This window comes from Erithacus rubecula, assembly GCF_903797595.1.
Source record: "Erithacus rubecula genome assembly, chromosome: 14".
NCBI classification, from domain to species: domain Eukaryota; kingdom Metazoa; phylum Chordata; class Aves; order Passeriformes; family Muscicapidae; genus Erithacus; species Erithacus rubecula.
The window spans coordinates 1640281-1652721 of record NC_136666.1 but is presented as its reverse complement, the minus strand read 5'-3'; the positions used below and the strand labels follow the sequence as shown (position 1 = coordinate 1652721).

Here is a 12441-nt window from a genome sequence, read left to right as displayed (position 1 = left end):
GCAGACCTCCTCCACCTCATCCCCCCCAAAAAATGGTGAATTCAGCCTCCCCAATGCCAGGAGTGAGATCCTGCTTGTGCAGCCATTAAAAGAGCAACTCCAACAAGTTAAGAAAACAGGCTTGAGATTGTTTTAATTTAATTCTCTTGATTTTTTTTGGTGTTTCCTTTTTGCAAGGGCAGTGCAAGGGGCAGACAGGGGGAGAAGGGAAGGAGTGGAGTTAGTTTTTACACTCACTGCTAGACAAGGCTGTGACACAGGAATCACTGTGGAAGCTGTTGCTTTCCAAACCTCTATAGCTGGAGCAGAGCCTGTGCAGGGCCACCAGCCTGTCTGCACCTCTGTCCACATTTAAATGATCTCAGAACTCATTCAAGACTGCTTGGGCAGTAGGCAGGTGTCCTCCTTCCCTGAGGAGTGGGGTTGTTCAATCACTGCTCTCTGACCCTGGGGTGCAGGACACAGGGACACTGCCCTTCCCTGCAACTGCTGCCTTGCACAACTCTTGGCTCAGTGTGATTTGAGCTGTGTTGGTCCAGGTGGCTGCAGCACCAGCAAGGGCTGAGGTCTGGTGTCAGCAGCTCAGGACCTCAGGACCAGGAGCAAGGAGAGCACTCGGAAAGGTGTGAAGGAAAGCCTCAGGCCCTGTTTCTCCAGTGGCAGGGAGCCCCATCCAACGGGCCGTTCCAGGAGGTCACAGCTGGGGAGCAAAGCACAAGGCTGAAGGGACTGATCTCCATGCCCACACACCCCCAGCCCTGTGGCAGGGACTCACAGCACAGCCTTCTGAACGGGGAGGGAGGTCTGGAGCCAGGCGGTGACTGTGCTGCCATGGGCCTCGTAGAGCCGAACCACCACAGCCTCAGCTCTGTCCTCAGCCTGGGGGAGTTCAGACACATGAGACAGGCACAGCCTCCCCAGCAGAAGCTGCTGTGCCCAGCTGAGCCTGACCACCACTGAGTGTGGCTGAAAGAGCATGCTCTGCTCAACAACAGCACCAGAGACCCTCTGCCCTCCCCTCCTCTACCCCAGCACCTGCCTGCTTCACAGTCTCCAGCACGATGGCAGGAGAGCTGACAGAAAAGGCACTCCAGGCTGGGCATGGGGCACAGCTGGCACAGCTGGCTGGGAGCACGTGGAGGGGGAAATTCAAGTTGTAGGCTTGCTGAATCACACCAGCCTCCTGGAAGGAACCTGCAGCACAAAAACCTCTCTCTAGTCAGCCTGAGGCTCACTCATCTCCCACCCTGCTGACCCATGGGGACAGCTCTGCCTGTCACTCACCCTGGTGAGGCATCACAGCATAGGTGAACTGGTGGAGCCCAATGTCTGCTGTGGAATCAGGGGACTTGGGTGCTCTCAGCCTAAGGCAACATAAGGTTAGTGAGACTGGTGCCTTGGCAGAACCCACTGTCACCCAGAGCAGAGCCAGAGCACTGTGACAAGATAACAGCTTCCCTCGCTACCTCGAGACCGAGCCCTGAAGTAGAAGCAAACATACAGCAGCAAACAGACCTTGGACAGTCCCAGAAGCTAAAAACCTGGGGTGTCATCCTGTGAAAATTGTGACTGAGCCAAACTCAAACAGCTTCTTTTAGCTTTGTATGCATCCATAACATTAACAGCCCTGTTTCTTTCCTCTCCTTAAGCCTCCCTTCCTAGGGTATGTTTTGGTTAGGAACAGAAAAACTACCTCCTACAAATATAAATCTGATGTCTCCTGAATTATCTTTGAGCACAGCTCACAGGAATTAGTCCTAACTGACTAAGGTAATGTAAGCCAGCCAAATTCTCAGAAAACAGCCACCCACCCACTATTTCCTTGTTATAACTAAGGTCATTTAGGAGCAGGTGTTGCCTTGACTTCCAAGAGACACCTCAGAAGGCAGAGTACCCACAGCAGTTCTCCCCTCACCCATCCCTAACTCACAGGGAGAGGCTGAGGATGTTCCTGTGCACCGATGCCCCGTATTTGCAGTCATTCAGCAGAGCTACCCCAAAGCCATGCTCAGAGAGATCCAGCCACTTGTGAGCCCACACCTGCAGAAGGGTGAACACAGGGATGTGTTCACATGGAGCTGGAACAGGAGCAGCTGGGCCCCAGGAGCAGAGCAGCTCCTCTCTCACCTCGAAGCGAGCCCAGTCCCAGGACGTGTTCCAGTGCGTTGGCCGCTGCAGGTGCCCAAACTGGATCTCGTAGGTGGCGTTTGTGCTCCGGACAGCCACAGGGAACTCCACCTTCAGGAACTTGTGAGCCTCCTTCCACTCAACCTAAATGTGGCAGCAGAAGGGTGTCACCATGGGGGACTGACAGGCAGACTTCTTGTGTTCTGGTGTGCAGCAGACAGTCCATGCCAGCTACAACAAAAACACACCAGAGTCTCAACACGGATGAACACTCTTCCACCCTTGTCCCTTGGGACCCCCAGCCTTGGGCTGCTTTCTGCAGAGAAGGACAGGCAGCAGGGGACTCCAAGGAAGAAAACAGGGAGGGGGGATATAATTCAGGCACAAGGCTCAGCCCCCTGACTCCCAGCTGCACAGGATGTTAGCAGCCACAGGCCAAACCTGGGTCTGGAAGCGGACGTATGGGCACATGGCATCCAGGATGATCTCCTGGGTTAAGGTGCTGCTTCTCCCAACCTTCAGGGAGAACCTCACACTTCCCCGCAGGCCCCCACACAGGATGACTTTCGGACCCTCCAGCACCGTTGTCACTGGCTTCCTAGAGAAAGGAATGAAGGCAGAGATAGTCTCAGCCTGGTAGATCCAGGTTCCCAAATCCCAATGCAGCCACACACACAGCAAGCACTCACTTCTCCAGAGTGAATGCTCTCTTACAGCTAGGACTGACAGGGAGGGAAGAATCTCAGGGCAAAGCCAAAATCCACGTGCTGCATGCACTGCTCCTCTACCTGGTTTCCAAGTGATAATCCATGACATCCCAGGCATCCCAGTACAGTGGAACATCATCAAAGAGTGCAAACTGATTGCCATTGCCTGCGATTGACTCTCTGAAAGAAAGTGGGACAGGCAAACAGCAGCATCAGAAGGACTGGCAGTGGAGAGAGGGGCACAGTGAGGAGTACTGGGAAAGGTTGGAGGAGCTCAGGACAGGAACTGGGAGACACAGACCTCTTGGAGTCCATCAGCTGAAGTGAGACCACGTGCCCCATGGTGTCAATGTAGACAGAAATTACCCCATTCTCCATGACAATTAAGCCTTCATCCTTCGGAAAAGGCCAGAAACAGGTGTCACAGACCCACACCTGTGGGAGCTGAATGTCCCCATTGCAAATTTAGTATGTGGACTCCTTAGATTTCTCCTCAAACAACCTCTGACACGGGGAACACAGACCTGAGGAAATCTGCATTGTGCTTACCCCTTCCAGCACTACCACAGGCTGAGGAGTGCATTGGTGCAATGGCTCCTGCACTAGAGCATAGCCCATGCTGGGGACTGTCACCAGAGCTGGAAAGAAAGAGGTTCTGTTCCAACACTCGCCCCAGACTGAACCCTAAGTCACACAACTACTGCCCTGCTGCTGTCATGTCTGATCTACCACCTCCTCCCATACCCTCCTCTTCTTCATGCATGCTTTAGGGGACTTTATCCCCCTTCAAGTTGTGCAAAGAATAAATCAAACAGTCAATAAAGTCCTCCCCAGGGCAGGGAGAGGCAGAGCATTTCCCTTTTAACTATCTCTGCCCCTGTAAGGAACTCTGACACAAGAGCTACTCCCAGGTCAGACATACCCAAAGTCTCTTTTCCGTCTGGCCCAGGCCTGGAGATCACCTCGGTGCGTTCCCAGGACAGTGTGTTCCACACAAGGGTGCTCTGAGTGCTCCCCTCCTCAGGCTGCAGCAGATCCCTGCACAGGGATTCCACAGCTTCCTCCTGCAGCTGAGCACCAGCCCTGCGGATCTCTGGGCAATAAAAGGGCATGAGTTGGATCTGAGAGAGCTTCTGGTAGACCCCGTGCAATGTACACACCCTTTATCTCCTTCCAAGCTAACAATTGCTAATTATCATTAATTATGATTATCTATTAGTAGTAATTCAAGTGTATAATTATTCTGAACTTTGTTATTACAAGATTACAATGAGCTGTGCCAGCTCAGCTGGAAAATTCTGGTTAATGAAGCTCCTGCAAGCATCCCTGGGCAGGCAGAAACAAACCTTGGTGGGAGTCTATCCTGGCAAGCCAGCAGCAAGCTGGAGTCAAAAAACTGGGATGGTTCTCAACCCTTTGGCTCCCCTGCTAATTGAACACTATTTCAGCCATGCCTGCTGAGGCTGGCCCTGGCAGCCCAGGGTTGGCACCTCCACAGCCCCACCAGGCAGGAGCTGCTCCCACAGATGAGGGCCCTGCTAGCCAAGCTCCCTGCTCACCTGTGTAGTATTGCAGGGCATCCTCAACCACCAGCTGGATACAGCTGCCTGGCAGGACATCGTGGAACTGGTTGAGCAACAATAACCTGGAATAGAGAGCAGAAACTAGGGAAGAAATCAGGAACCAGGGAAGAAATCTGGAGAGCACGGGATTTTTGCTGGCTTAGAATAAGCTCTTCTTTCAAACAAGAGCCCTGCTTGCAAGACAGACAAACTTAATAACTGTTCCTTATTCCCCCATTACCCACCACTTGAGAGAAAAGGATTTTTTCCACAGCATCCTTTAAATCCCTTTATGTTAGGGCTTGTCAGCTGTCATCTCGGTAAACCACAACCACTGGCAGGAAGAGCTATTTGTTTTTACCCCTCAAGGCTATGAGATACGTTGTTGCACAAGCTCAAACAAGTCAAAACTGGGGAGGTATAAGCTGAGGTAGGAAATGAAGCTTCCAGACAGCAGAGTAGTGAGGGTTTGGAGTTATCTTTCAGCAGGAGAATCAAGCAAAGCAGCAAATTCTTTTCAGGCAAGCTCACAATCAGTTGATGGCAGGGGTTTGTGCATACACAGTGCTGCAGCACTGAACTCTCCCCCAGTACCACCAGTGGTCCCACACTCCCTCACCTCCAGAGCTGCTGGAGCTGGCTGGCAGGATACTGGAATTCTCTGTCCTGAGCCATAGCCAGGGTGCTGAACACTTCCACATCGTGGAGAATCCGCTCACATTCCCGATTCCCCTTCTTGATCTGGTGCCAATTAAGGACAGAAGGAAGATGCTCAGGAAATGTGTAGCTGGGAGTGGATCTCTCACACCAGCAGCAGAATCCCAGCTCCAGTGCAGGAGGGTTGGTTGCTTGCAGCTGAGTTTGCATGGTCCCCTTGCTGGGAGTGGGAGCCTCACCTGGGCCTGCGTGGTGTAGGTGCCATTGTGCAGCTCCAGGAAAAGCTCTCCCACCCAGGTGCACAGCTGGGATGACTCCTTCTCCAAGACAGAAAAGAGTTGGTCAGGAGTGGAGATCTTCACCCTGTGGGACAGACACACAGGCAGTGATGAGCTGGGGAGAAGCCTGTGATGTGGCTAATGGTGCATCCAGGCTGCAAAGGTGACAGGCCTGAGAAACTGCAACACAACCATACAAAGTGTTCCCCTCACCCTCCTCCTACCCCTGTCCTGCTCCACTGTGACCCTATCCCTCTCCTGTAGACATTCCCCAGCATGTGGTGGCCACCAGGTACAGCTAGTCATTCACTCCACAGCTCTCCTGAGGGTCACAAGCAGTCCATGGCTTCCCTGTGGAGCTGTTCTTACAGCTCTTGATGATGCTGAGATTCCATCCCCGTGAAAATCCTTCCCAGCCTTCTGTTTGCCCATCTCCCTGCCCTTCTCCTTTTCTTCTGGCACTGCCAAAGGCCAGGCCTGGCTCAAAGCAAATGCCCCTGCCAGAAGAGAGGATGGGAGCTCTCCTCTCACCTGGGCAGCCCATCTGTGTCACTCATCCTTTTCATCCTATCCAGCATCTTCTGTGTGGGTCCCCCTCCTCCATCTCCAAAGCCGAAGAGGAATGCGCTGTGGTTCACTCGGCCTTTGTCCTTGTTGTTCTTCACTGTTTTCAGTATCTGGAGGGATTTTGGGGCAGCTGCAATCCCCTGGCACCCAGCCCCAGCTCCAGACAAGAAAGCCAGGTCAGTCTTTAGGGTGCAAAGCTCAGTCTTGCACCTCTTCCCCAGCACAAAGCACATCTTGGAGCCAGGTACCTACACAGCTTTTGTCCAACTATGCTTCCCAGGCAGTGCCCTCTCCCAGGAGCCTCATACCTGCCCCCAGGGGACTGGCACTGCCCTTCTCATGCAGGTCTGCAACCTCACTCACCTCTTCCACTCGCCCATGCATCCCATAGGAATCACCAGGGGGAAAATGGGTCAGGACTCGGGACCCGTCAATGCCTTCCCAGAAAAAGGTGTGATGCTGGAGGGGAGAGAAAGGCAAATGTGGTGCACAAGGGCATTTCAGAGCCTCTTCAGGATTCAAACTGGGCCTTCACTTTCTCTCCAGGGAGATGCAGGATGCTCTGATGGATCAGTTCAAGGAGAGGACAGGAACAGAGAATGCCACAAGGGCAGGGGCTGGATTTGTTGTCTGTTGGACTCCCACACAAGTCACTGTTTCCCATCTGGAATCAGAAGGAATAACTAAGGCCAGGGGTCCTGGCTGGGACCTCTAATCATATCCTTTCTCTTCCCTAAAGCCTGACAGGACATCACTGCCACCAAAATCTAGTGGCTTCTGGAAGCAAAGGCTGTGTTAGCTGAATGGATGAACTGGGGCACCAACAGGTCCAGCCCTGCAGAAGTATCCAGCACCACCTGTCCATCCCCTGGGGAGAGGGCAAGCACAGCTCACCGGGAAGGAGTTCACCAGGTTCCAGCTGAGCTTCTGCGTGAGGAAGCGCTGGATCCCACAGCCACGCATCAGCTGGGGCAGCTGGGCCGAGTATCCAAAAGTGTCTGGCAGCCAGAACTGGGAGCATGGGGGACAGGAGGGACACACACAGGTCAGCCCAACCTCATGGAGGAAGGGGATGGTGGGCAAGGAAAGTGTGATGGGAAAGAACAAGCACCTCTGAGCAGATCCGGCCAAACTGCTCCTGGAAGAACCTCTGTCCCTGGAGGAACTGCCGCACCATGGACTCCCCGCTGGGCAGGTTCCCATCCTGGGGAAGGCACAGAGAGTCCATGAGGAAAGAAAGCCAGGCATCAGGGAAGGAGAGATCTTGAAAGACCCCCATACCCACCCACCTAACCTGGCAGATCATAGGGGGAACCTCAGCAGGGCTCAGAAGAGGAAAAAAGGAGGAGCACACTAGGGAGTCCCAAGCTCCTTTCTCAAGGAATGATTTGGGAGGATTGTATTTTTGCTAGGCTGGACACTTCAGACAGCTGCTGTTCCTAGGCCTGGAGACCATCAGTAACCAGAGAGGCTCAGCAAAGGCTCTGCCTTCCCCTGCAGCATCAGGCCAGGTCCCAGAGGATGGTAAGAGGAGGGTGTGGCAAGCCAGGCTCACTGTTCTACTTACCATTTCCACCCAGGTGCCTCCAACAGGAATGAACTGTCCCTTGGCCACAAAGTCCTGAATGCGTGCATAGAGCCCAGGGTAGGAGCGCCGCACCCACTCGAACTGCTGTGCCTGCCAGAGCACAGGGATCAGCCCCAGCTCCTCCCACACCCTCCTTCTGCTGGAGAGCAGGAGTCCAGAGGGAGATCACTCACCTGGGAGCAGGCAAAGGTGAGCTCTGGGTTGTGCTCCATCAGATGCACCACGGTGACCCAGCTCCGGGCGCACTTACGGATGGTCTCCTCATACGGCCACAGCCAGGCTGCAGGGACAGGCATGGCCCCACCACAGTTATTACCTAACACAAGCTCCTCACAGAACTGGAGCCTCAATGAAACCCTTCCTGGGATGGGAAATCAAGGGGTGGAACCCACCAGGTGGAAGGCAGCAGACTGTAATTCATCCCTCATCCCCGATCCCATCAGTGTTCCAAAGTGCACAGCCAGCCAGACCCACATTCCAGCATCACCCCAGCTGTGTGGCAGCACAGAAGTCCCATTCCCATCTCTCAAGGCATGGTATCCTGTGCCTGTTCTCCCCTTGGGCAGCACCCCCTGGCCTCCAGGTGAGAGGAGAGGGAGGGCTGTGCTGCTCTCACCAGAGTCAATGTGGCAGTGTCCCATGGCGTGGATGGTGTGCTGGCTCTCGCCGTTCCTCTGGCTGAAGATGGCTGCAGCCAGGTCCCGTGCAGCAGGGAAGGTGGAGGGCTCCGTAACATCACACACGTTGACCATCTGGTTGGCAGTGTACAGTGCCTGGAAACTCCTCTGATTTTCCTCCCCGAGGAGCTGGGGTTGAGAGGAATGAGTCAACCCAGATGTCACCTGCCTCCAGGAGAACCTGCCACCTCCTTCCAACATCTATCTCAGGCAGTCATTACAGGTAAACACCATGTCTCTGCTGCACAAACACAGCCTTGTGCCTTTTCTCACATGCCTTCCAAATCCAGGTTCCACATATGCTCATTTCATGGTTAACACATCCTGCTTTGGAGCAGAAAGTGGATGAAAAAACACCTGTGGCTTCTCTCAATTCAGTTTTCTCCTGCTCTAGAATATCCTGAATTGGAAGGGACCCACAAAGATCATCAAGTCCAGATAATGTCAATTGTGCTAAAGCAGAAGCAACAAACACTTTCTCTTCCAAGGTCTTAGGTCACGGAACAGCAGGAGGAGGAAATACAGTGAAGCTGAGGAAAAGGTGAAAGAAGGGAAGAGGAGCTCCCAGACCTGAGCCATGTCCAGCAGTATTTCCAGATCCACCAGCAGTTCATAAACATCTCTGTTGAAGACAACCAGCTCAGCCTTGCTGAGGGTAACCCTCCTGTCTGGGTCCGGAGGGGCGATCATGCTGCCCTTGCCAGCTCCAAAGAGCCCATTGCAGGCCAGCTCCACATACAGAGTCAGGCTGTGGGGACAAGAGGAAAACCTCAGGGAGCAGGCCACAAGCACCAGGACACACACAAGGATACGTGTGTGTCCTCAGCCTCTCAGCTTCCAACAGCACCAAGCAGTGGGGGCTCTGGTTTGGCTGAGAACCCACCTGTGGGGCTCCGACTCTTTCAGGCTTCTTGTCAGGATGTAGCTGGTCTTCTCACCTTCCTTAGTCAATCCCTGCACAGGAAGATTCAGCACATGTCAGCAGAAATCCATGACAGCAGGCTGGATGGGCAGGATAAGATACCCCAAAGTCCAGCTGGACAGACGGGCTGGTCTCACATGCTGTGGGATAATTCCTGGCACAAGAACAGGAAAAGAGCCCTGCATGCACCACCACAGAACATGGTAGGGCTGCCAAGGGTACTCTGTGCACGGCAGGGCACCTGGCAGTCCCCTGAGCCCTGTCTCCATACCTGCACAGGCTGGGCATCTCGCCACACCATGCCCTCCCCATCGCTCTCCCAGACGAAGTGCACTTCTCGCCCTGCCCATGCCGGGGGGATGCTCAGCTCCACTTTAAACCAGCACGTCTCCCATCTGCAAGAGAGCAAACAGCAACCTCAGTCCACTGTCTGACCTTCTCCTGAGGGACAGCACACTTCCTCAGAGCCCTTGTGTTGGGTTGATGTAGCCAGCAATGTGTATTCTACCACCATCTGTTACAGCCAGGTGGGGGGTAGTGATTTCCTTATCTCCTGGCACATATTCTCTGCTAATGGGCCAGCTTTAAACCAGCTGGGGCAATCATCTTTATCTTTCCACAGCCCATCCTACCTCCAGGAGATATCATCTGCTGCTGCCCCATTCAGCCCCACTGTGGGACTGATCAAATTCCATCATCCCACTGGCAGATGCTCCAGCCAGGGCAGGAGCCAAGCCTTTCCTACCCAGAGAAAAACTGAGATTTGGGACACCAAGGCACCTTCTGTCCACTGCATTCCAGAGGAAAGCCAGACCTTTCCACATCATAACTGCACCTTCTCCAGGAGCACTGCTCCAGCTGAACCACATCTGCCACTGCAGGAGGATGCAGCCACCATTGAATGGGGCTGCTGCCACCACCCTGACTGACTGACGGGTGTCAGCTTGGATTCTGACTCTGGCAGGGTTTGGGATTGTTCTTTGTAATACTGCATTTCTATTTTAATTTTCCTAGTAAAAAATTGTTATTCCTAATTCCCATATCTTTGCCTGAGAGCCCCTTAATTTCAAAATTATAATAATACTTTAGAGGAAGAGGATTTACGTTGTCCATTTCAAAGAGAAGCTTCTGCCTTTATTGGAAGACACCTGTCCTTCAAACCAGGACAGACCTCCAGGGAAAAACCCAGAGTGGGGACAGCCCATGAGTTTGATGGATTCACACACCAGGATGCTGCCTGTCCATACACACACCTGATTTAACCTGTGCCCTTCTGGAACCCCAGAGAAACCCATCAGTGGCATCTTGTCTGACCACTGCTGGGACAAGAATCTTCATGACAAGCAAATAGAAGCATCAGAGACACAAAAATAGCTCTCAACAGAAACGAGCTGGTCTGTTCCCTCAAGGAATCTCGCTGGTACTCACGTGGGCCCGAAGGACTGTCCCACCTGAGCCGGCCCGAATTCCTGCACAACAGCCTCCCCATACGGGATGCGCCGCGGGGTCTGGAAGCAGGAGAGCGATGCCGGTGGACAGCGGTCCCCAAAAAGCCTGCGATGGCCAGGACACATGAACAGGATCAGTCCCGCACGGAGCAGGCACGGGGAGCTTCCATGGCTGAACCTCCCTGCCAACACCCTCAATAATATTAACAGATCGCTGGGTAATAAAGCGCCCTGTTGGCCCCTGGTGGCCAGGGCAGGGCTGGGGGCTGTGCCGTGGAGCCCCAAGGCAACGCTGTATGCCCACTAAGGACTGTGTTTGAGATGTGTCCCCTCAGCCCGTGTGTGAGATCTGTTCCCTCAGCCCGAGTCCACTGAGCTCCCCGAGCCCCCGCACCGGCAGCGCCCCGGGGCAGCATCTCCACCCCGAGGGGACACAGCGGAGCTCGTCCAGGACAGTCCCCGCCGCCGCCCACCTGCCCCGCAGGTTGCAGTCGGTGAAGTACGTGTCGGAGATGAACTTCTCCACTCGCTCCAGGGCCGTCCGCCGGTGCTTGATCGCGGCCATGGCGGTGGCACTACCCCGCCCCGACCCGCGATGCGCAGGCGCGGCCGAGCCCATTCGGAGCTCTCTCGGAGCCCGTTCGGGCGTTCGGAGTCCTCTCGGAGCACGTTCGGGAGTTCGGAGCCCATTCGGGAGTTCGGAGCCCGCCCGAAGAGCCGGCCCGTCCCTCAGCGGGTCAGGGCGGCCCCGAGGATCGCCCTCCTCTCTTCCAGCTCCCCTGCTTCCAGACCCCGTATCCCGTACGGGGAGGCTGTTGTGCAGGAATTCGGGTCGGCTCGGGTGGGAGAGTCCTTCGGGCCCACGTGAGTACCAGCTTTTGGTGGTACTGTGCCCGTGGGGGGGTCGCGTCTCGCGTCTCAGAGTTGTTTGTGTGGGTGAGTCCTCACAAGCTCTCCCTGGTGGAGATATGAGATCTTCCCCGCCGAGTGCTTGGAGATGCGTGCCCAGAGGCCCTGAGGGAGATTCCATGAGGGAACAGACCAGTTTCTTGTTTATTTCTGCTGAAAACATTTAACCATGGTTGTGTCTCTGATGCTTGTCAACTTTGGGAGAAGATTCTTATCCCACCCTGAGCGCTCCCTGGGTGAGGAGAAGGCAGCAACGCCCTCATCGCTGTCCCTCAGCCTAAACAATCCTTTACCCTCCTCTCCGTATCCTGATTTGCCTCCAAATCGCCCCAAAATGTCATTATCATCAGGAGGGAAGGAAGAATCTGTACACGATGCTCAACCCTGATGTTTTAATGGAAATACTGCGCTACAGTCAAGTTTACAACATTGGTATAGAAATCACATGGGTTGTGGGGCCAAGGGTCATGTTACAAAATACAAAAATGCACGATCAAATAGAAAGAATTTTTTTTTTTTTAAAAAAGAAAAGCTCTGCTATTGTACAGGCTGGGAGCAGAGCTGGGGTGTCAGATGGAGCAGCAGAGGTGTCCCCACTGTGTGTCCCAGGGACCTGCACCAGCCCCCTTGGCTCAGTGACAAGCAGGCACAGGCTCCTGAGGTAGGGTCCCACCAAGCAGCAGCAGCTGGTACTTCCAAGCTGAAGATTTTCCCTTCCAGATCACCTCGAGCATACACAGAATAAAAAAAAAAAAAAGGGAAATAATAGGAGATGCATGACACCTTTGGAATGGAAGAGGACACATGAGAGCCCCTTCCTGCCTAGTTACAGCAAAGGAGGAGAAAGGAGATCAGTGATTTATTGCTAGCAAAGTGTGAGAAGCCCCTGCTGGGCTCTTGCTTCTCTCCCTCTCTCCATAGGAGGCTCCCATTCCAGACCTGCCTGCTGTGCATTGGCTGCCAATGACTCGTGGCCCCTCGGGGGCTGTGACTTTCACC

General features: G+C 54.1%; 2 protein-coding genes across 2 annotated transcripts in view; one reads left to right on the top strand and one right to left on the bottom strand.

The window, feature by feature from the left end:
• Nucleotides 1-12441, top strand: part of LOC306808144 (uncharacterized protein) — a 31286-nt gene that overhangs the window by 14970 nt on the left and 3875 nt on the right. The gene's annotated exons all lie outside the window — the stretch shown is intronic.
• Nucleotides 108-11134, bottom strand: MAN2C1 (mannosidase alpha class 2C member 1). The gene is made up of 26 exons (XM_079318366.1): nucleotides 11007-11134; nucleotides 10514-10639; nucleotides 9357-9480; nucleotides 9047-9117; nucleotides 8734-8911; nucleotides 8103-8292; nucleotides 7660-7766; nucleotides 7466-7576; nucleotides 7010-7102; nucleotides 6793-6909; nucleotides 6262-6357; nucleotides 5863-6008; nucleotides 5293-5416; nucleotides 5016-5137; nucleotides 4394-4479; nucleotides 3757-3927; nucleotides 3384-3472; nucleotides 3136-3230; nucleotides 2916-3014; nucleotides 2569-2725; nucleotides 2128-2271; nucleotides 1931-2040; nucleotides 1285-1364; nucleotides 1040-1194; nucleotides 776-879; nucleotides 108-700 (listed from the first exon to the last, which is right to left on the bottom strand). Exons 1-26 carry the CDS (start codon nucleotides 11096-11098, stop codon nucleotides 583-585), a joined length of 3105 nt encoding a protein of 1034 aa, XP_079174492.1. The 5' UTR covers nucleotides 11099-11134; the 3' UTR covers nucleotides 108-582.